Source organism: Sus scrofa, chromosome 1 (genome assembly GCF_054392235.1).
Source record: "Sus scrofa isolate SSC_HxYL_T2T_F1_AM1 chromosome 1, Sscrofa_HxYL_maternal_Yorkshire_Landrace_v2.0, whole genome shotgun sequence".
Classification (NCBI taxonomy): domain Eukaryota; kingdom Metazoa; phylum Chordata; class Mammalia; order Artiodactyla; family Suidae; genus Sus; species Sus scrofa.
The window spans coordinates 56,853,952-56,878,260 of record NC_139383.1 but is presented as its reverse complement, the minus strand read 5'-3'; the positions used below and the strand labels follow the sequence as shown (position 1 = coordinate 56,878,260).

General features: G+C 42.7%; 1 protein-coding gene across 7 annotated transcripts in view; it reads left to right on the top strand.

Moving 5' to 3' along the window:
- RNGTT (RNA guanylyltransferase and 5'-phosphatase) overlaps positions 1 to 11,554 on the top strand; it is a 210,225-nt gene extending 198,671 nt beyond the window's left edge. For 4 of the 7 annotated variants that reach the window (XR_014805724.1, XR_014805727.1, XM_084959933.1 and 1 more), the window contains 2 exons: positions 7,238 to 7,361; positions 8,937 to 11,554. Coding sequence is in view for 4 of the 7 variants with exons in the window: in XM_084959933.1 (XP_084816059.1) it covers positions 7,238 to 7,361; positions 8,937 to 9,100 (288 nt within the window). In the remaining 3 variants the exon portion in view is untranslated. The remainder of the gene's footprint in view (positions 1 to 7,237; positions 7,362 to 8,936) is intronic. The other 3 variants (XR_014805729.1, XM_084959940.1, XM_021089934.2) reach the window with 1 other exon arrangement.
- Positions 11,555 to 24,309: the final 12,755 nt, after the last annotated feature.

Here is a 24,309-nt window from a genome sequence, read left to right as displayed (position 1 = left end):
GATTGAGTTTCTCTCTCCTTCCTCTGCCCATTCCCACTTCTTTCTCTCCTTCCCCCTACCCTCCCTTCTTTCTAAAGGCTGGCTTCTTATCCTATCTCAACTTAGTTGTCATCTCCTCAGACCACCCAGCCTAAAACCAGGTATCTTTCTCCCTGCATTAGTCTCTATTAGATTTTCTGTTTCCTTCATAGCCATTATCATAATTTGTAACTCTTTTCTTGACTGTTACTGGACTTTACATTTCAGAAAGCAGGGACTGTGTCTGTATCACCTGTCCACCACCCCAAGCCTGGCCCGTGGCTGCTCAGTAACATTTGTCAAATAACAGAAAGGATACGTCTACACTCAGTGTTATTGCCAAGTTAGGTCCAGTGTCTGTGTTTTCATATCACTGACTCTTTTTTTCATGGCCACACTCATGGCATATGGAAGTTCCTGGACCAGGTCTTGAAACCAAGCTGCAGCTGTGACCTTTGCCAAATCCTTTACCCCACTGCACCACAGCAGGAACTCCACATTATCACTGCCTTTTTACACTTATATGTGCAGAAGTTTCTGTACCCAATTTCAACCAACTTATTTCTTTCTACATTTATTGCCCATAGAGCGCCATGCTCTGTAATAGCTGGTGGGATAGACATGGCGTTGTGACAGTAGACACAGAGGCCTATGTTTGAGACTTGGCTGTTCGGTTTTCTAGGTCTGTGACATTGGGTAAGATGTTTACACCAAGCTTTATTCTCTCTGCCTACCGAAGGACAGTGATATAATTCCTGCCTCCTGAGATCGCGGTACAGACTAAATGAGATTATGTCTATGTCATGAATTTATAATGCCTGACACATACTAAGTGCTCAGTAAATAAGCTATTAATATTTTTTATATGAAGATGAAACATGCAGTTCTAGAAATGGTTGACATTGCCAGTTAAGGAGGGTGGGCACCAAGAAATCTTCCTTTATATTTCCCTTTCTTTCCTCTACTTGTTCTTCACTGTCTAGAGGAGGAAATACTGCCTATTAAAAGTGTTAAATAAACCACAATAGCAAAGACTAGGAGTGGCGTCCCCTCCATCGTAGGACCCAGACATAGAGAGCACAAATGCATTACATTTATTTAGATGAAAAGCTGAGGATTAAGCCCCAAAACCTTTTGAGTCATTTGGGGAGGAAGAAAGAAAGGGTGGAAAGGAGAAAGGAGGCAGAACAAGGCTTCTCAGAGACAGTACCAGCTTACTTTACTCAACCAGCCATCAACAGGACACAGTGGAGAAGTTATTTATGTCCTAAGAGCATAACCTGTGTTTACTGCAGAACTTCTTAAATCTTGGAATCAGATTATATAGCACCAGCCTCATTTACTTTCCACATTGATTTTTGTGATACTTGCTTTTTATCAATACCAGTAACCAATGAATACTCGACTTTGCAAAGATATGTTACCCAGAGGACTCATATTGAAGCTATGGACTCCCACCAGCTAGTAGTTTGTGTGATGTCCAACACAGGCCACAGTGTTTCCCTAGAAAAGTAAAGTCCCCCACGGTGCCTCCGTGAGCTTGCTCTTCTTAGCGCCCTGGGGTGCCTCACTGCAGATCGGCAACTGTGGAACTCTTCTTCTAAGACTTTTTGTTTCTGTTTAAATGTTTATCTCTTCTTATTTTTTTATACCTCTTCATAAAACACCAGTCTCATGTTTATCATCTTTCATGAAACAGTTTATTTTAGAAATTTTTTATTATTAGAATGAAAGTAAAGCATGTTTATATAGAAAGTTTGCAAAATACAGCAAAACACAGAGGAGAAAATAAGTCTTTTCCTCACTCCACCATCTACCAGTAACTACTGCCAACGTGCTGTTGTCTCACCTGCCCAGTTATTTCATGTGAAGTTTTATTGTATTTTGAATAGTAACTGTACCTAACTCTGGTTTGATGAAAAGGTAATACTCTGTAGTTTAGTGGGGATTCCGTACCCTGGAGTTGTGACTCATCTGTAATGACCTTTGAGATAAATAAAACAGAGTTCTAGCTGCCTTCTTTTTATTGGCTCCTTTCACTAGTTGAACTCTGGATCCGAGGGCTTGGAGACCCCACCATTCAGGTGAGAGACTTGCTGTTTCTGTGCTTCTGACAACCCAGCAAGTGTGAGGTGTGTTATTTATACAGTGGTTCTTCATTATAAAAGTACAAACAAATGGATTTTAGCAGTGGTTTTTTTTAAGTGGTTAAGTCGAGGGCATTTTTAAAAAGGGTAACCTGGAGTTCCCTAGTGGCTCAGTGGTTTAAAGATCCAGTGTTGTCACTGCTTTGGCTCTGGTCACTGCTGTGGCATGGATTTCATCCCTGGCCTGGAAACTTTTGTATGCCATGGGCACAGCCAAAAAAAAAGGAAAAAAAGAAAAAAAAAAAGAAAGAAACTTCTGAAGGGTGTTTTATTTCTTCCAGTAAATGGATACACTTTCTAAAAGCAATATATCAAGGCCTTACTATCAGGTAGTAGTTCTAAAAAATTGTCTAATAATTCAGAGTAAGCTGTTTGTATTATTCTCACGCCACAAGGAAAACTTTTATAATTCCATTTCATTTCTGATTTATTTGTTGTTTTATTTTCTCTGCTCTCATTCATAAGTGCTAGACATTGAAGTTGCTTACATGAAAATAAGGTTTTTGTTTGAGTTTGTCTGCTTGAAATATGTTTTAACAGTTCACCTTCTGTTACACCACGGAGTTAGAGCTTGAGCAGTACTATAAGCTCAGAAAAGAAAAAAATGGTCACCTTAGTTTAGCTCCAGATAGCAGCAATTCACAAAAGATGAGGTAGAAACTTCTAAGTATGTACATATATTCATATTTAGAGTCTCATCGTTACTCTTTTTCTCTCTCTCCTTCTCCCACCCTCTCTCTTTGTCTCAATAATAGTGTTTAAATTCTGACTATAACAAGTGGTGTGTATTAATACTTTCTTCACATAGCCTGGAGTGTTGAACAGTAATTTTTTTCATATAAAATCCTGGTAGAGGACCCAATGGCGTACTCTAGGGCTGAAGCAGAGAAAACACAAGGTGAGCCTGGAGTAGTGTCTTGTGTTGCCAGGAATTAAATGCTAAAAGTAAATAAGCAAATAAGTAAAAGTGGAAGCAAGTTAGTTAAAGGGACACAGGCGCCAAGCTGAGAGAGTTCCTGGTGGCTAAAACTGGAATTATTTGAGCAAGAAAATAAATGACAGCAGTATTTTATTATAAGCCAATGAATAAAATAAATATCCACGAGTTCTTATTGATACAAATAAGCAAATAAACGAGGGAAAAGGGATAAATCTTCCTTACAGAAGAAGTCCAGATAATAAATGTAGAAAGGATGGAAAAATAGAAAATTCCATTAGAATACCACAGTAATAATTGCTGCAGGCAGGATTCACGGATGAATGCCAAAATTAATGAGCGAAATTTTTAAGAAGAAAAGGGGATATTTTGCATAGCCTCAAAGTATCTCTCCCAGGAAATGTATTGATTTCAGCGGTAGTTTTAGTAAAAGTCCACAAATTCTTTGATACCCATCCTTCCAGGAAGTGGCTTAATTCCCTTGTCCTTGAGCTGGGCTGGGCATAGTAACCCATAACTAATAACATGTGAACAGGGAAGAAACAGCAGCGTTAGAGCAGAGAAAGCTGGCGGATACTGTCTTTGCCCGAGTGATCAGGGTTTACACCACCAGTAAGAAGTCACATTGATCTTCTCTACCCTCCAGATATTTCATAGTAAAAAAGGCACTTCATCTCTCTGGCATTCTGTCCCCAAGTTCATAATCACAGTCTAATCACGAGAAGACATCAGAAAGTCCCAAATTGAGGAACATTCTGCGGAATATCTGACTAGCACTCTTTAGGAATGTCAGGGAAAGCCTGAGAAACTGTCATAGATCAGAAGAGACGAAGCACATGTGACAACTAAGTACAATGCAGTTTCCTAGATTGGATCCCAGAGCAGATAAAGACATAAGTGGAAAAACTGATGAGGTCTGAATAAAGCCTTTGTAGTTCAGCTGATTGTGTTGTACCAACATTAATTTCTCAGAGTTGACAAATCTACTGTGTTATGCAAAAATATGACCATTAGAGGAAGTTGGGTGATGGGAAGACTGGAACTCTCTGCGTATCTTTCCAGCTTTTCTGTAGATCTAAAATTATCTCAAGATTTAAAGTAAAACAAACAAAAAACAAAACAAAACACCAGCTTACCGGTGTCTTTTTCAGTCTAAGAATATTAGTTACTTTAAAGTATCTCTCAAGCAAATTAGTTCAGAGAAATCGTCCTCCTCCCCACATCTTGTACAGTCTCTCTGTGTAAGAAAGATGAGCTCTTGATAACAGAACAGCTCTCACAAAGCAGGGACAGTAAATTCTAGAGGCTTGTGCCGCGAGGCTGGAGATCGAAATGCATCTTTCCTGCTCTGTGCAGCTTGGTTCATCCAGCACTGATGGTTTAACTTTGGCGACTTGGTAGTGTGTCCAAAATTTAAGTTACAGAAATGGTTCTATTAAAAAAGTGCAGAGAGGAACAACCGTCGTGCTGCCTGCCTCTGTCTTGGGCCCTTTATTCCAGGTATTTTCATTGACCTGATAAACTACAATCTTCAGAGGTACTAGATGTGGTTTCATCTGACTGTATCTTAACCTCATGTTACTGGTAGATTCAAATGGTATAAAAACTATAGTACTCAATAAGATGGATACATGAAGAAAATTTTCTTCTATAAAAAATGCAATATCTTTTTCTTTTCAAAAATGGTAAAAATCTCATTAATCCAATGTAATTATGGGTACAGATGTGAAATCCTGATTTATAAATATTTTATTCTTATTACTTTCAAGTTCTCATTAACTCAAACTAGGATAACAGAGCTGATTATAAAAGGCCTAACCAGATCCTGTTTTAATAAATAATAATATGTGATTGGCTGAGGATGATTATTGTCATGGTAACAAATTAGAATTTGGATACTAAAACTCCTTCCCACCAACCATTCTCTTGGTCTGGCCATTAGTGAAAACTGTCTTTAGTGTGTACACACAGGAGAGGTATTGTTTCTATCAGTTAAATGTGTTTTATTACCTAACCAAATGAGTACCTTGCAGCGTTTCTATCTTGAGAATATAACTGGTGTGATCAGTGAAGAACAATGTACTGTTCTTAAACATGGATATATGTTTAGGTTGGCATAATGGCAGGTGCATGCATTCTCTGGAAAGCTCTGTTTCCCAGACTGTTAATGCATGCCCAAGTGGATTCACAGCTACTTAATAATACTGCCTAATTGCTGTCATCAGAGTGAGCAAAACACAACATATAGCAATTCTGACACTAGGAACACAAGAATGATAACCTGTATGATAAAGATGTCCTATGATTGCAAGTTGGTGAAAACACAGACTGCACCTTGTTGATGGCAGGGCATTCTTGTAACTCTGTATGATGTATTTTCTTGACAGGTATTTTTGACGTGTACCTTTCCATGTCATCTTGGTTTCTTTATTTAATTTACTCGTAAACTTCTTCTAAAAAATAAGCAGTGTTTCATTTCCTAATTTTATATTCAGTTAAGAATTTTACATGCAGGTAAGAATTTTACTAGTTGACTCCTAAATGCCAGGCACTTTCATTTATTATTGCTCCAGTGTCCCAGTGAATTAGAAACCCCTTTGCCCATTTTAGAAATTAGGAAATGGAGAATCTGAAAAATTTCGAAATTTATGTCTGTTAGACCCTTCTTATAGTATTGCCTTACCTGAATGAGTTGCCTAACACCGGAAATAGATAATGTATCAAGAATAAAAGGAGATAGAGCCCTAGGAAGGGAGGGAGGGGGGTTGAGACTAGAATATTGAATATTTGAGAATAAACTTAGCAACTTTTCTAAGCAGAACCACACTTTTGGGGCCAAGTCTGGTTCCAGTACACTGAATGTATTTGTCTTCTCAGATTTGTTGAAAATGCAAATGTAGACCAATCAAGTATAATACTCATTAAGGAAAGAGAAATACAATTTGAAAGTTTTTATGAAGACATACTCTGCCTAATCTGTGAATTGAAAGCATCTTTTAAAAATTTGCTTCCCTTCATAGTTCTAGGTGGTAGTGAATATGTGGGTAGAAAAATGAGAGCATTTCAAATAATGCTAATGAAGTTAACTGATTGCAATCTACCATATTGTGAGGAAAAGTTGTTAGCTATGAAAGATGAGGACAGAATTAAAATATTACCATGACCGGCATTTGATTTGAAAACTGCAGAGATAAGCTTAGGTTCTTATTTATGAAAACCATCCTCACAGCCTGATGAAATATCTTTTAAAAGGCTCTATAGTTACCATGGATACTTGTAAGCTTTGATAGAGTAAGTTGTAATCCATATTCAATCATCTGAGGTGAAGCAGCCAAAAAACCTACCAACCAGTATCAAAAGTAGCTTCATCTAACACTGGAAATAGATAATGTATCAAAAAGAAGGAGGCAGAGCCCTAGGAAGGGAGGGAATGGAATTGGGACTAGAAAAATGAATATTTGAGAATAAATTTAGCAACTTTGCTAAGTAGAACATCACTTTTAGGGACAGGTCTAGGTCCTCTCAGATCTGTTGAAAATGCAAGTATAGTCCAGTCAGGTTTGGAGATGGAAAGGGCGAATAGCCTAAAGATCAGATTTTTTTTGGTTCACTATCACTGCTTTAAAAAGCACAATATTTAGGATGCACATTACCGGAATTTGATGCTAATGTTTACTCTTTACATATGTAACTTTTTCTTTTAACTAGTTTGGGGGACTTCTTAGGTTCTGACCTAGGAGTTAAGTGGCGTGACCTTCCAGAAACTTGTGGAAGCCTCTGCAGCATGCTCAATCTCTGAAAGCCAGAGGGACCCAGACAATATTGGAGGCTTTGGTCCCTATGGTAACATATTTGCATTTGGCCCAGAAGAGGCTGGCTTCTGCTTGGGTTCTTTTAATTGCTATATATTGACAGCCGTTTTCACGACTATTTATAAGATGTCAGATTAATGAGCATGTATACAAGGGAGTGCACGGCGCACCCTTGGGCTTGATGAGACACTTCAGATGACAAAGAGCTCAGCGGGAAGAGGCACTGAGGTGTTTTTGGCATTCCCTAATGCGTCTGTCACGTAGTGGAAGCAAGAAGCCTGTCAAACGATTTAAATATTTTCCTCAATTCTCTTTTAAAACAGGTGACAAAAGAGCTAAAACAGTATGACAACAAAATTATAGAATGCAAATTCGAGAACAACAGCTGGGTCTTTATGAGACAGAGAACAGACAAAAGTTTTCCTAATGCCTACAACACTGCCATGGGTGAGTATGACAAGCTCCCAATGGATGTTACATCGAAGAAAAAAAAAAAAAAAAGTTAAGGTGTCAGAACCAAAATGTGTTGTCACACAGAAGTGGTTCGGCTTGTGGGGCAGAGCCATCCAGACCCCAGTCCCTGCTGGCTGGACGAGGGCCCATGCAGGTCTGTGCCCTATGTGGCTGCAGTCCTTCTTCAACCTGTGGGCCCGGGGCCCCAGGCCCAGGAGAGGAGTTTAAAGGGCAAGAGAGTGGGTTGTGGACAAGTTGAATTTGTTGAACAACAACTATAACAAAAGCCACGATAATTGCAAATCTATTCAAAACTCTAAAAACCATCGTTTGCCAGATGGTAAGAGACAAAATTAGCAGGGGAAAATGTAATTTCCAGCTCCTAAAATAGCTTTGCAAACAATGGAGAGCAAAGTCAATGAAAACCTTAGGAGGAAAAAAAAAAAACCACCCAAACCCTAAAACCTGGCATGGCTCTCCTTCAGGGTGTGCTCTGGGTACAGTCTGAATGCTCTGGGAATTCACAGTAGTACATTTCTTTCATGAGGAACAACACGTATTAATTAGGTCTATGAGGTAAATGACTACTGGTAGCATTTTTAGTGGAATTGGGGGAAAAAACCTAACAGAAACCAAGAGTGAAGGTTAATAGGATTATGTACTTTTAGTTCTCGGGACGTGATGATGTTGAGCAGATGATAGACTTATGAGAAAATATAGAAATTGCCATTTTGAGTCTTGCAGCTTAAAAGTTACTATTGGGAGTTCCCTTGTGGTGCAGCGGGTTAAGCATCCAATGTCACTGCAGCTGGTCGCTGCTGTGGCTTGGGTTCCATCCCTTACCCAGGAACTTTTGCATGCTGCAGCCAGAAGCATGGTTGGGGTCGGGGCGGGTTGAGGGGGAGTTCCTATCATACATTCAAACATTCTTGTTGGAACTTACATCTGTGTTTAGACAAGATGAGTTAATTTCAAAAGAGGAGTAATTAAGCCAGTGTCTTTCTTTCTAAAACCAAGTGGGTGAATACAGTTTTGATCATCTAAGAAAAGATGTTTTATTTATTAGTGATTTTGTTATAATATCTTACTTCAAAAGAGTTACTGAAATGAAAAATCACACGCTCTGCCAGGTACAGTAAAGCCTCTCCTTTCAGTCAGTGGGAACGGCGGCTGGTGGAGTGTTAATGCGTCAGTGCGCCCTTCTCTCTGAGAAGAGGAGCAGGGGGGCCAGCCCAGCTTCTTTAGAAACTGTGCTTAAATATGGACCAGAGCGTGATGCCCTCTACTAGGTTAATAACACCCTACAGAAACTGGAGGGATAGAAAACCATAGTGAAGGCATGCTTAAACCCAAACACTTGAAGTTTTGGTCTAGAATTAATAGTAAAGAGTAGCCAGCAGAACCGCACTCATTGCGGGGTAGGGGAGGGAGGGGCACAGTGGAAAAACCGAGTGAATCACCCACGGTGGATAAGATGAAAGTGTGTAGCCTGTTGTCCTCATCTCCCCGGGGTGAGTCGGCTGCCTTCTCGGACCCTCACGTGAGGCGCGTGTCTCCCTTTGTCCACAGCTGTGTGTAACAGCATCTCAAACCCCGTCACCAAGGAGATGCTGTTTGAGTTCATCGACAGGTGTGTGGCAGCTTCTCAAGGACAGAAACGAAAGCATCATCCGGACCCGGATGCAGAGCTGATGCCCCCACCACCTCCCAAAAGACCTCGCCCTTTGACCTAAGCCCTGCCTCCGACTTCGGATTGAGAGGAAACACGAGTGAGAAAAAATGCTGTTGCCCCGTTTTTTTGCAGCCAGAGAAATTCAAAGAGTATGGCTTGATGTTAATACACATTTGACTTTGACTTTTTTTTTTTTTTTAAAGGAAAGTATTGTAGCCAGCCTGTAAATATTTGATGCATTTGTTTCCTCAGTGCTACAGTACACCATGGACTTAAACATTTTATTTATATCTGATAAACTCAGCCTTACCTTGTGGAATATGAAGATTGAAATATCCAAAGGTTTAAACCAGATCAAAATCAATGAAAAAGAGGCCTTGTTTATATATATGGATAACTTTCGCTTTAATTTATAAAGTTAGCAATCTGGAACTGTGAGCACATAGAACACTGTATTTTTTAGAAGTTGTATTTCAACTATGGAAAATTTTCCTTTTAAAAAATTTAGGCAATGGCATTATACATTCTTGCTATCATTTATCATGGATTTCCTACATTTCTGAAATTCTTATATTCAAAAACAAATGACAAGGTTGTTAAATGGTGTACTATATCAAACAACTTGGTCTGGCTTATATCATTTTAAGAAATTGTTTCGGAAATGTAAAAGTAAAAAAGTAAAGCTGCGTTTTTGTGACTCTCATCCTTTCCACAAGAAGTATATTGAGTCTTTCCATCTGTTTCTGTTCTTTGAACTGCAGGATCAGATATCCAGCGTGTCCACTCTGGCAGTGGTCTTGAATCACTTCATAGAACTAAGAGATATACCACCCGACCTGTGTGTTCTGTTTTTCTTTCTTTCTTTAATGCCAAGGCTCCTTCTGCTTTACCTCAGTGGTATCAGCACATCGTAAATTGCTTTAAAACACACAACTCACTGTGATTATGGGAGTGATATCAAACACAAACAATGTTGTATTAGTTCCCTTGCACAAAACAACAAAGGAAATGCCAGCAGACTCCTTTGATTAGAAGGTAATGTCAACGGAAGAGAATGCTGTCACTGGAAAATGCTCTCCCACTGCTAGATAAATGCAGAGGCAAAGACTAGACATCTGTAGGAACCAAACATCAAGGAAGCCAAGACATTTATTTTCAAAGCCAGAATTCTATCATACTCTATTCTGGGAGTGCTATGTCTGTTGTACGTCTGAATTTTAACGTTGACTGATAGATAATGGATTTAAAGAGTGGCTAATTGGTCTTATGCCATTGTTGAGAAACCGTGTTTTGATTCATTTGTGAAGGAACTCTGAGAATTAGCCTACTAGAGGCAAATGTATTTATTTTTAGAGGTGCAAGTTTTAAGTCTGTGTATTTAAAACAAACTTTTCATGATCTGAATTTTATATGTCTATGCATATATATGTGAGTATATGCAACAGTGTATATTCTTCTACTAATGCAGTGAAACATGAGCATCCAAACGAGTCACCAGGTAGACAAATATCTGATAGGATTTCTATATGAAATAGCACAGAGTAACCAAAAATGTATTTATATTCACCCAAGTTTTAATGTTTTTAAATAGTTTTCTCCCGTAGCGCTTTTCTGTATGAAATATTAGAGTTGTGCTTGAGCTTCTTTCTTTATTGTTCCCAAGTTATGTAACATATAATGAATTTATTCAAAAGGCATTGGAGAATTCCTTTCCTAGAGTGCTGCTTTTGTGCATTCAAGTGCTACAGGGATTGAAACATCCGATTGCCCCAGTGACTATTGAGAGATGGAAACTGGTCAAGGTTTCATGGTGTCTTATGCAAAGTGGATCTAAAAAACCAGCTCTGCAACTCGAAATGGTCGGACGCCTGCCTCACCAGGATCAGTGGCTCTTTTCACACAGTGCGTTGCTTTCTTCTGAGTCTGTATAAAGGCAGAAGCCTTTTGCAGATGTAAGAGCAAACCTTTGTCAGAGATCTTTAATGGAGTTAAAATGTTTATGGTAATTGTAACCTTTTAAATGAGTTACGTGAAAAGAGCATCTCATTTTTAATGCACCCAGATATTTTTTTTTCCTTGCCTTTGTGCATTCTCCAGGCCTTAATTTCCTTAATTTATCTCTTCCTTTCCATTGTAGTGAAGTATAATGAGTAGATCCCATTTAGCCCCTGGATGCATTACCATCTGCAGTATCATAAAAAGTCATCTAAGGAAGTTAGGCGGGTGAAATCTTGAGACAGGATTTGAGGTGTCATGAAGGAAACACTTCCTTTCTTAGCCCACTTCATCATAACTATTTTCTGATGCCTAGGTTGTGTAGATGAGAATAAGAAAACTTTCCTTTCTTGAGTTCTCATATAAAAAAGTGTTTGCTTTGTGTTTGGAAAAGATGTGGCTGACTCGACTGCCTGGATGGTTACATTTGCTTTCCGTGAAATGCTCAGAAAATGTCAGGACATTCCTTCTCTAATTGTGTGTCAGTGCGCATTGTAATAAAACAACTGATTTAAAATAACAGAAAGTGTATCTGCTTTGTCTTACTGGGGATGCCCTTGTGTACCTTTATATAACGAATGCACTTGCATCCCTTTTATTGCTGGCATCAGATCCTGCTGCTGTCAGATATACCCATCAAAATCCATCTGGTTTTGTTGCATTCTAGAGATTAGCATGTAGACTTGGAAAATCCTCTATTTTTTTTCCCTGAGACACCGAGAAATTTGCAAGTTAAAAGTCAGATACTTCCAGATGGGAGAAAACTAATGTGGTGGAGAAAGCCCTGGGCTAGACCGAGAGACCAAGTCTAGGCCCCACCTCCCTTTGGTTTTCTGTCCTCTTTAGAACTCGTTTCTGCCCTCCCCCATCCATAAAATGCCAAGGTTGGGCCATCTGATCAAAAGGACCTTTTCAGGTCTGACCTGATTCTTGTGTAAAAGCCAGTGCTTTATAAATATCCTATATTCACAATAATAGCAATATTACCATCATTGACTCTTCACCAAGCACCAGCAGTCCTCAACACAACACAACACTATTCTGTGCAGGTAGGTACCATCGTTCACCTCATTTTATAGTTGAGGAAACTTTGACCCAAAGTAGCATAGCTAGTTCGTTGTGAGCTCGGTCTTTCCAACTCTAGCACCTATTAAGTTGTCTCTTTGGTGTTAACATAGGCTCCAAGCACCTCTTTGCAAAATAAGACGAAGTTAGGAGCAGGAAAATAAATACCTGCTTAGGACCTCATTTAACAATATTTAAATGTGAGGCCATGAAAAGAAGTTTGAAAATTCTCCTGAAGAAGCTCAATTCCAAAGACGCAATTGGGAAGAAATAAGTGATTAAGTGACACACTGGGCCAGCATTTGCTGATCGTCTCGTAGTTCCCTGTCAACTCTTTGGCTCTTTGGCAGGTTGGCATCAGTCTTGGTCAACCCAGACATACCCCTCCCCTGACTTACGTGGCTGTAAGTTGGGTGTCCTCTGTGCCTGATCAGCAAGGTGGTGGTGGAGGGCACTCAAAGCAGGGGCCTCCCACTTCTAGGAAGATTTCACATTTCAAAAAAAATCCGGAGTTCCCGTTGAGGCGCAGCGGAAACAAATCTGACTAGGAACCATGAGGTTGCAGCTTCAATCCCTGGCCTTGCTCAGTGGATTAAGGATCTGGCGTTGCCGTGAGCTGTGGTGTAGGTCGCAGATGTGGCTCGGATCCTGTGTGGCTGTGGCTGTGGTGTAGATTAACAGCTCTGATTTGGTCCCTAGCCTGGGAACCTCCATGTGCTGTGGGTGTGGCCCTAAAAAAGCAAAAAAAAAAAAAAAAAAAAAGTCAGTGCATGGATCTGCGGTTGCCAGCTGTTTTGCCACAAAAGGGCATTTCCAAAAAACTGTGTTGCCATCATTTCCTAAAATAAAGGGAATCTTCTTAATTTAGAAGAAAAGACATGCATTTACATGGAACAGATCCTGATTTAGGAAAGTCTCACTACACTGCCCTTTGCTTCTACATCTAACCCCAAACTGGTGAAAACTTTCTTATGGACCACTGTTGGGAATCACGACATAGGTGAAATTCCAGACAGGGGATCGTAAGTGGGGAGAAGAGCCGAAAAACATCAGGGAAGAAGCAGCCCCTGGCTCCATAGCTGAGGGTCATTTTCATGGCTACAGCTGACCATGGTCCAGTTACAGAATGGTTGTCACATCTGTTGATTTCATTGTGCTCTTGTGACCATGAGGTGTCTAGGTGAACAGGGAACTTATCTGAACGTTTAAAAATACCCAAAGAGAATGAAACCCTCAACTATTTGAGGTACAAAAATGAGCATAGCCAAATACAACACAGAAAAACAGTTTGGCATTGACAATGAATCACACCAACAGAGTCACCCGTGTTCACAACTTTGGCACAAGGTCCCATTTCCCTTCAGATCACTGCCTCCGGAATGATCTTTTGAAACTGCAAAATGGCTCCCCTTACTCCTCCCCAGTCAGAGCTCCATGGCCTGTGACCTCAAAGGCCCTCTGGGACCTGGCCTCCAGCGTGTATCCAGGTTTAGGTGTCACAGCAATGGGACTCCTGGCCGTCCCAGAACTCCAGGCTCTCTGCACCTGGGAACCTTCAGAGCACATCAGACTTCTGCATCTGTCAGAAATCCCCAAGCTCCCTTCCTCTCAGGATCCCCCTGGATGTCACTCAGTGTCGTGATGGGCTCCGCAGGCAGAGGTCCCTATCATACTCAGCGCAGGGCTTGGCAGGGGTAGGCACCTGCCAGTGATGAGGGTGGGAGGCTCACAGGCCTTTTTGTACTTGGCTCTTGAAACTCAGCCAAGACGCGTGTGCTCTGTCTCCCTTGGGTAGACATAAAGTAACATCTTTCTTTGACCCTTTAGTTTCTCATCATCACAGAAGCACCCATACATCTCTCGTTTCTTCAGCATTTCTTCAGAGCCCATCTCTGACACATCTTGTATTTAATCCTGATTAGAAGCATCTTGTGTGTTCTTGCCTTTTGCCCTGCAAATGAGTGCTTCTGAGGGAACCTTCTCAGCAGGGGGAATCTTCAGAAAGTGCCCTGGTCCCCTCGCTGGGATCCACTCTGAGGGAGGTGTGAGGGAAGCAGGGCTTTTCGTCACATCTTATTTTTCACTGTGGCTTCACAGAGCTTGCCACACCTGAAACCAGAAGGCTCCTTCTCCCTACCACCTACTCCCGCCCAACTTCAGATGTTTTCAGAGAGAAAGTCTTTGGGTAACAGCTGAGGCTTTTCAGTTCGTTTTAAAAATAAACACCAGTCCGTGATCCCTGAGCGTGAATTGGTGCTTCTAGCCATGGCTTTTCAAGTGGGAAAGGCAAGTGAAAGATAGGATTCTCATTGCTCCTCTCGGATGCTGTCTTCCAGGATCTAAAGGAACAGGGAACTTTACAGTTTCTACAGAAGTTCTAGACTATCGCAACAGCCGCCCAACTGGTATCCCAGTTTTCACGTTCCCTCTTCCCCTCCCCAACCTAGTCTCCCCACAGCTGTCTGTAGTATTTTTAGAACATGTCACAGAGCTACTCCAGACCTTCTAGTGCCTTCCAGCTCACTCATAATGAAATCCTAAATGCATACCATGGAGTTCCCACTGTGTCTCAGCGGGTTAAGAACACGACACTGTCTTTGTGGGGATGTGGGTTCAATCCCTGGCCTGGTTCAGTCGGTCAAGGATCTGGTGTCAAGGCAAGCTGTGGTGTAGGTTGCAGATGTGGTTCGGATTCTGCATTGCTGTGGCCACGGTGTAGGCCAGCAGGTGCAGGTCCAGCTCCAATGCAACCCCTAGCCTTGGGGACTTCTATATGCTGCAGGTACAGCCATTAAAAAAAGCAAAAACAAAACCAAAAAACACCTAAACGTATACCATTGTCCACAAGGCTTCCACAACCTGGCCCCAGCTGCCCTCTGATCTTATCTCTTTGTTCACTCTGTTCATTCATTCTAGCCCCCTTGCTGTTTCTCCACCTTGCCAAGCATGCCCCAACTTTAAGGACTTTGAACTTTCTTTTCCCTCTGCCTGAAATGCCCTCCCTCTAACTATCCATAGGCTCATGCTCATTTCATTCAACTCTCTGGACAAATGCGACCTCATCAAAAAGGGCTTCCTGAACATCCCATCAAAAATACCTCTCCCAGACTTCCTGTCAGGGCTCAATGACAAACGAATATGACTAGCATCCATGAGGACGTAGGTTCAATCCCTGGCCTTGCTCAGTGGGTTAAGGATCTGGCATTGCCATGAGCTGTGGCATACATCTCAGACATGGCTCAGATCCTGCATTGCTGTGGCTGTGGCTGTGGCTGTGGCCAGCAGCTGTAGCTCCGATTTGACCCCTAAACTGGGAACCACCATATGCCATAGGTGCGGTCCTTTAAAAAAAAAAAAAAAAAAAGAAAAGAAAAAAGAAAAAAAAACGCTTCTCCCATCACCATTTCCCTCTTGCCCAAATTTATTTTTCTACAGGCAGTTTGGCTCTAACATATGTTTTTATTCATTTGCCTATTCTCCGACCCTCTAGAATGTAAATTCCATGTGAACTGAGATTTTTTTTTCTTTGTCTTTTTAGGGCCACACCCTAAAAAGAAGCATATGGAAATTCCCAGGCTAGGGGTCGAATTGGAGCTGCAACTGCCAGCCTACACCACAGCCACAGTGAAACTGCAAAACCTGCAGCAATGCTGGATCCTTAACACACTGAGCCACGATGGGAACTCCTGCCTTCACTTTTAAATGTCATTACAAACACAGCTTCTTTGAAACCTGGCTTTAATCCATTTAGCCCAATCTATGAGTTTTTATTGTTTTTGGGTTTTTTTTCCTTAGAGCTTTCAGGGCTCCCACTCTTCGCCCAAGTCTCCCTAACAAGCCACACATAACCTGGTCCTGGCCCAAGAGAGAGAGAAATGTTTCTTGATAGAGGAGACAGAAAATGGTCTGATTGCTCTAGGAAAGTTATGGAGAGTCAAGGACTGAGAAAAGGGCCTTGAATTGGGTTTCTAGGTGACTTTCGGAAGGATGATGGCTATGGCTGGGATTGAGGGAAAAACAAAGGAAAATAGGAAGAAATGGAGGTGGAGGCATTTGGGGTTTAATCTGTGTCAGCAGATAAAGGCATTTCCCTGTGGCTCAGCAAATAAAGCATCCCACGTTGTCACTGCTATGGTGCAGGCTTGATCTCTGGCCCAGGAACTTCCAAGTTCAAGCCAGAGGTGTGGCCAAAAAACAAACAAACACCCAGATGAATTACTCTTCCCAAGGGTAGTGGTTACACAGGGCGTGTTCACTTTGTGATGATACATCTAGTGGACTTGAGCATCTGACATCCATGAAAACAGAGGCTTGGCGTCACCTGCTATAACCCTCACCAGCCACCCGGGGGCCCCCTTCTGATCAGCCGCAGCCCCTGTGCTCAGCTGCTCCAAGGACTCTGTGGGTAGGCTGAGCAGAGTCACACTGTGTAGCTGGCCCTGCCCAGTCTCCACGGTGGAGCATCATGGTCCTCGATTTTGGTCTCTGTGTTTTTTGCCTGCAGGAGCCCAGAGGCAGCTCTCAGCTGGAAGCAACAGTCCAGGCCGCACCTGATCACCCTACGGGCTGAGAAGGTCCACACTGCTATAGCACACCTAGAGCCCTTTGGCCACACGACAGGGTGTCTTGAAACAGTAGGTAGAAGCTCTCACCGTGGCAGACAAATTTTTAGATACAAGAGATGGCTTTAACAATATATGTGCATTCTGCCCATTAGGGCTTCTCATTACAGGGGGAAAAATGATATAAAAATAATCCTATTGGAGTCAAAGTCCATTTGCTTTATCATGAGAAATGTCAGCAAGAAATCACAAGACATTTGTACATAGAAATGAAAAAGAGAAAACGTTATTTGGTTCTTTAAATATAATTTCAATTGACATTTTGAAAGGTTCCCAAAAAACGGTTTTGATTTTTTAATTTCTAACAGGTGCAGTTTCTCGTTGATAGTGACTACCAGGAATTTGAAGAGGTTATCGTTAAAAAGTTTTGATCAGGATCTGAGGACAGCATATTATTATTATTATTATTATTATTTGTCTTTTTAGGGCCTCACCCACGGCATGTGGAGATTCCCAGGCTAGGGGTCGAATTGGAGCTGTAGCCACAACAACCTGCAAATTGGAGCCTACGCCACAGCCAGAGCAACGCCATATCAGAGTGGAGTCTGTGACCTACACCACACCTCATGGCAACACCAGATACTCAACCCACTGAGCAAGGCAGGGATTGAACCTGCCTTCTCATGGATGCTAGTCAGATTCGTTTCCACTGACCCACGACAAGAACTCCTGAGTGTTGTTCTGATTGCCCCAGATGGAGTGTGGCAAGGTGAAAAGAGAAGAGGATTGAAAGGTGAGGGATTTGACCTCTGACTGGGTAGGAAATCAAGAAAAAGTCAGAAAAGGATGATGGCCTGGAGAATGAGAAAGAGTAATGGAAAAAAAAAAGAAAGAAAAAAAAAAAAAGGGTAAAGGGACTAAATCCCAGGATCATATAGAGCTGGCTCCAGAAAGCTAAGGAAAAAAAGGGAACTGAGAATGACAGGGCATCATTTTCCATCACTCTTTCTCCTGTATTTCCTTTGCTTCCTCTCTTCAGTGTCAGGACTTTTTCTGTTATAAAATGACAGAAAAGTAAACTTACCATCTCTAAATAACTGAAGAGTCCAGAAGTCAGGCATGACTTCAGGAATGGCTTGAGCCAGGAGCTTCCTATCTTTCAACTCCTAGCATCATTGGGCTTCATATGGTAACTTGTGATCCTTCAAGAATCACATCTCAGTTCACATCTGTCATAAGGAACAAATATGTCTCTACCAACAGTCCCAGCAAAAGTTTTGTTATATCTCACTGCATCTGGTTGGGTCATTTGCCCTTTCCTGATCCAGTTACTGTGACCAGGGAATGTGATGCCTTCTTATGGTTGGTGCATCATTATAGTTGAGAATGGAACTAACTGTTCCAGTATTTCCTTTCTTTACTTACTTTCATTCTTTTTTTTTTTTTCTTTTTGTCTTTTCTAGTGTTGCACCTGCGGCATATGGAGGTTTCCAGGCTAGGGCTCTAATTGGAGCTATAGCCGCCAGCTTACGCCAGAGCCACAGCAATGCAGGATCCGAGCCACGTCTGCAACCTATACCACAGCTCATGGCAATGCCGGATCCTTAGCCCACTGAGCGAGGCCAGGGATCGAACCTGCAACCTCGTGGTTCCTAGTCGGATTCGTTAACCACTGAGCCTAACTGATGGGCGTGGGTGCTGACCAATCAGAACTCTCTGGAGCAGCATAGTGGAGATCCCCTGCCAAGCCAGTTGTTAACACTTTCTGGTTGCTAGGTTTGCGGGAGATCTGGGGGTTCCAAGGGAGAGGCAGGATAGCTGGGAGGAGAAAGACACTTGCAGGAGATGGTTAGGGAAGTGGCTACTTCCCAACTAATATTCATCTAGTGTTGGCTTTTAATATTTACAAGCAATGTTGCTATACCATGAATATTGGCACCGCTTGTATTCTAAATGTTTTCTATGTGTTTAATCCTTTCCATTGCCATAGGAAGACCATCCTATGGGAGATCCTTGTTTGTTTCTGAATTCCCTAGAGCAGCCAACAAAGGACATTTGTCCATTCACTTATTTACTCAACAAGCATTTCTTTTCTTTTTCTTTTCTTTTTTTTTTTTGTCTTTTTGACTTTTCTCGGGCTGCTCCCGCAGCATATGGAAGTTCCCAGGCTAGGGGTCTAATCGGAGCTGTAGGTGCCAGCCTATACCAGAGCCACAGCAACACCAGATCCAAGCCATGTCTGCAACCTACACCACAGCTCACAACAATGCCGGATCCTTAACCCACTGAGCGAGGCCAGGGATTGAACCCGCAAACTCATGGTTCCTAGTCGGATTCGTTAACCACTGAGCCACGACAGGAACTCCTCCATAAGCATTTCTTGAGCCCTATGAAAAGAAGGTCCTGAATGATTTTGTTTGAATGAATGCCAACAGTCTCCTTTAAAGGTCTGCCTAGGATGTATAACCTCTGGAGAAAGATCAAGTTTCATTTAAAGAGAAGAGCTAAGTGGAAGGTTTGAGGAAACTGTTAAGAGTTTATGATAATAATCATAATCAACTTTCCTAGAAACAGTGACCCAGGTTTTCCCAAAGCTTGTCCTGATTACATATATGTTACCCCAGATATATTGTTGATGGGATCCAGTGGAGGGCGCTGCTCGTGGGGTGGCCAGGGCTTGAGGGAGCCCAGGGAGCCGTGGGCAGAGGGGAAGACACTGCCCTGGGGCAGGAGAGGAGCATCCACATGTAGGAGGCTGAACAGATGTAGTCTGCCTTGGAGGGAACAGCCACCTGGACACTCATCACCTCCTGGGATCTTCCCAGAGAGGAGGAAAGCAGGAGACTAAGTTTGAGCAGGACGCTGCCTCCAAAAGCATCTGGTCCCATTTGAGACCCGAAACATAAGGTGACTTTAACAAGGTCACACAGCTGGCCCCCTGACCTCCTGATTCCCAGCTCACTTGACATTTCTCCTTGTGGAGATAAAAACAGGGCTGGAAAAAAGCTGCCTTCAGGTAGGCAGACGATGTGACCTTTCACAAAGCCCATGTGAAGCCCAGAGGTGATGGCCCTTTACCCTCTTCTTATCTGGGAGCTTGAAAGACCTGGGGCAGCCCTGGGGCCCATACCCGCCTCCAAGGCTTGGGCATTCAACCAAGGTCCAGCAAAGGCGGCAGGCACCGCTGATGGGAGTTGTATAACCCACAAGCAGCGGTCTACTTAGAAAAGTTTGATTTTGATTGCCATAGAAGGCAAAACATCTAAAATGAAGTTGAGCTATCTTTGGGTAGGATGCAAAGCCGCCCATGGGTATATCACATCAGAAACGATGTGTGATTTCTTCCAGTCCCTCAACTCAAAAAAGATGAACAGATTTAACTGATGTGTTCTAAAAATAAATAAATAAATAAATAAATAAAATCTGCTTTGAGCTTGAAACCAAGTATGGAAGTTTCAGGGTCTCTGTCTCTCTCTTTTTTGAGGGAGCCTTTAGGGGGAGAGTGAGGTAAAGGATGGCTGGCAAATTTTTTTTTTTCAGTGTAAAGACTAAGTTATGATGAGACTTTGAGCTCTGAGCATTTTCTGCCGGGAATAACAAGATTACTAAAGGTCACAGAAACAAGGTTGGCTTGGAAAGAATTATGAATGGTGGTTACGCATTTAGATGGTCACACATATGCCCGAGGAGATTTCTTCTGAGTTGCAAACCAGCACTCCTTTTTTAAACCTATAATTTCAATAACAAGACAAGTCAGACCCAGAGCTGACCTGACTCACAGGACGCAGATTTGGAGGTGTAGCATCTGCCTGGAAAACCGCATGTGCCTGCAAACCCAGAGGAGGTGGGGAGCTTTGGACACAGGCAGGCAGTTTCAAGTCTCCCCCAGCAGCTTCCAGGTTCCAGAGCCTGGGGTGGAGGAGGTGGCCCTGTGTCCTGTGTCACAGAGTGTCACTCTGGTGGCCAGTAACACATCAGCTCCCCCCTCTTTGGGGGCACAGCTGAGCTTTCATTTATTACATAAGGGTTTTCTGGAGAGAGGCAAAATGTCCTTGACTGGTCATGCACTACAAAAATAGGCAAATTACTAAATTAATTTCGTTGTATAAGTACCCCCTACCCCCCACCCTTTGGAGTGAAAGTTTATTCTTTTAGTTCTCTTTTGTCTTTTTCTGAAAAGAGATTTAATGTGTTACTGTGGTGCAGAAAATCAATGCTTTGAAATCAATGGTAATTTTTCAGGCTGTTTAAAATTATTCACATGACTGGCTAAGCCTGCTGCTGATAGAAAAACAGAGTTTTGTGGCAGAGGAAATCTTCAAGTTTGCAACATCACCGCTGTGTGTGTGTCGGTGTGACTTTTTTCTTAGAACTTGAATATTTATCTCGCAGCACTAAATGATTCAGTCCAGTTAGTGCTGCTTTAATCCTCATATGTGCTGGAGGCTCTGATGTGTTTAAATCTGAACTAGCTGTCAGTCTGGCCCTTAGAAGCTTACAAAATGAATGTGTATGACGAGGATGTGGGGAAAAGGGAACCCTTATGCACCGTAGGTGGGAAAGTCAATTGGTGCAGCTGTATGATGTTTCCTCAAAAAAACTCAAAATAGAACTACCATGTGATTCCGCAATCCCACTCCTGGGCATATAACTAGAGAAAACTCAAATTCGAAAAAACGAATGCACCCCAATGTTTATAGCAGCGCTATTTACAGTAGCCAAAATACAGTAGCAACTTCAGTGTCCATCAACAGATGAATGGATAAAGAAGATGGAATACTACTCAACCATAAAAAAGAATGAAAATTTGCCACTTGCAACAACATGGAGGGACTTGGAGAACATGCAAGCTAAACAAAATAAGTCAGCAAAGAAAGACAAATACTATGTTATCACTTATATATGAAATCTGAAAAATAAAAAAGAGGCGTTCCCGTTGTGGCTCAGTGGTTAGCAAACCCAACTAGGAATCATGAGGATGTGGGTTTGATCCCTAGCCTCGCTCAGTGGGTTAAGGATCTGTCATTGCTGTGAGCTGTGGTGTAGGTTGCAGACATGGCTTGGATCTGGTGTTGCTGTGGCTCTGGTGTAGGCCGTTGGCTACACTTCCAATCAGACCCCTGGCCTGGGAACCTCCATAAGCCACAGGTGTGGCCCTAAAAGACAAAAAGACCAAAAAATTAAAAAGAAAAAAGAAAACAAATGAATATAACAAGCAAATATATAAAAAAGAAACAGGCCCACAGATGGAGAGAAAGGACTAGCAGTTACCAGTGGAGAGAGAGAAGGAGGGTAAGGGATTAAGAGGTACAAACTACTAAGAATAAAATGAATTAGCTACAAGCACATATTGTAGAAATGGGGAATGTAACCAGTATTTTATAATGATAATAAATGGAGTATAGCCTTTAAAAATTGTGGATCACTTCATTGTACACCTGAAACTTACTGCAAATCAACTATACCTCAATAAAGAAAATAATAAATTTTATTTAAAAAGTGAATGTGGAGTTTCCTAGTGGCTCAGCAGGTTCAGGATCCAGCATTGTCATTCTGTAGCATGGGTTCGATCCCTAGCCCAGGAACGTCCACATGCTGTAAGCGTGGCCGAAAAAAAGATGAATGTGTATGAGGGCCGAGGGTCAGGGTGGAGAGCTAACATATCCTGCACAATTGAGTGATGCTATCAGCTGGAGGAAGCTGAGCTATGAGGTTTCTAGAGCTCAAATTGCTCTAGAGGTTCAACAGAGGCTGAAGAGGGTCTTTGATGAGCTTTAGGGAACTGCTTCCTGGGCAAAAGGTCATCGTCCTGAGCAAACACTGGTGAGAACTTTATAGTGACCAAACCATGTTCAACCCGTGACAGTAACTCTGGGAAGGCGTCATCCCCACCCCACTGTGTGGGGAGTGGCTTGGGCTCAGAAAAATTGAGTGACTTGCACAAGGTCAGGTGGTCCGGAGGAGGTAGACCTGGGACTTGACCCCCTCATTTTCTTTTTCCACATGGCCTTGTGGTGGCATTCGATGTGGGTCTTCCTGGTGGGGCATTGAAGATTTTGCTGGTGGACAGAGCTGCGCTTTAGGGGGACCCATGACTGCATGAGCAAAGGCATGTGCTGGGAGACCTTGAATTCCACAAGTTCAGGGCCAGGCTTAGAGCCATGAATGGGCCTTAACCAAATGGAAGACACAGTTCTTCTCCTGGAACTTACCCCATGGTTGAAAAGATACGGTGCCCAGTGGGATAACCCTGGAAAATGACGTGCAGCAAGTTGTAAGCAGAAAGAATACGTATTCACATCTGCCACCAACTCAAGCATCTCTGGCAGGAAGTAGTGCCTTCCCCTGAGAGGCTTGAATTCTTTGATTCTACGGCAAACCCCTGTCCCAGAGGCTCATGCCAAACAGATGGCTGGGCCCTGTCCCATCTGTCCTTCCTGTGCAGCCTCAGTCCTGAGAGCTCTCAGACGAATACATACTCCCAGGAGCCTCCTCCTCCACCGCTGACCTGGGCCCATCTCCACACCCACCATGAGTGGGTCATTTCCTTCTTTTCTTTTCTTCTTTCTTTTTTTTTTCTTTTTTTTTGCTTTTTAGGGCCACACCCCACTGCATGTGGAGGTTCCCAGGCTAGGAGTCTAATCGGAGCTACAGCTGTTGGCCTACACCATAGCCACAGCAAAGCCAGATCTGAGCCGTGTCTTCAACCTACACCACAGCTCACGGCAACGTAGATCCTTAACCCACTAAGCGAGGTCAGGGATTGAACCCGCAACCTCATGGTCCTAGTTGGATTCATTTTCACTGCACCATGACGGGAACTCCCCATGAGCAGGTCATTTCTAGGCCCTGCTCACCCATCTGGTGCCCTGTGGGAATTAGCAAAACTGCCTCCTTGCAGAATTTGCTAACAAGAGTGTGTTGGCTCTCAGCCCTTCCCCCACTCTGGTAGGGCGCTAACTGCCCACCATCACGGTGGTCTGGTTACCCTCTGAGCTCTCCCTGGAGCCAGCCAATACCCTGCAAAGCAGCTCACTGTTTCAGCTGCCCTGGGAGAAGTGTTTTCCCTTCAACATCCCAGCTAAGAATCTGGATTGGATCCTGATTCTTAAAGCCCCTGGTTCTGGAGCCAATCTGAAGAGTGTATTTGGGGTGATGGGGAAGGAAGAGGTAGCAACCAAATAGATGGAAACCAGGAGGCAGCCCCCACCTACCCCAGCCTCCTTTCAGCTGCCCCAAATCACAGCTCCTCTAGCCGGCAATAAATCACACCCGGGTGAGCGAACCTGTGCAAGATCCATCACAACATTGTCACACCACACGCCCGCGACAATTGCTGCTCAGATAAATTATCAGAAGCAGACGAGACACCCAAGAGAACATCAGTGATGTGCTCCGGCTCAGACAGTCTCTGGAGGCAGTCCGGGACGGTGGGTGGTGTGTGTGCTGGAGAAAACCAGTTCTTTTCCAGCCTTCTTCCTAGGACCACCTTTCGCCTTCCTGCCACAGGGATATCTCACTTTATCATCAGCAGAGATGTTCCTGAGAAGTCAATACATTGAATTTTGATTAAAATCCATCATGTAGAATGTGTTCAGAGAGAGCTCAGTATTTTGCTCATCACAGTGACGGAGCTTCTCTTTGGAGG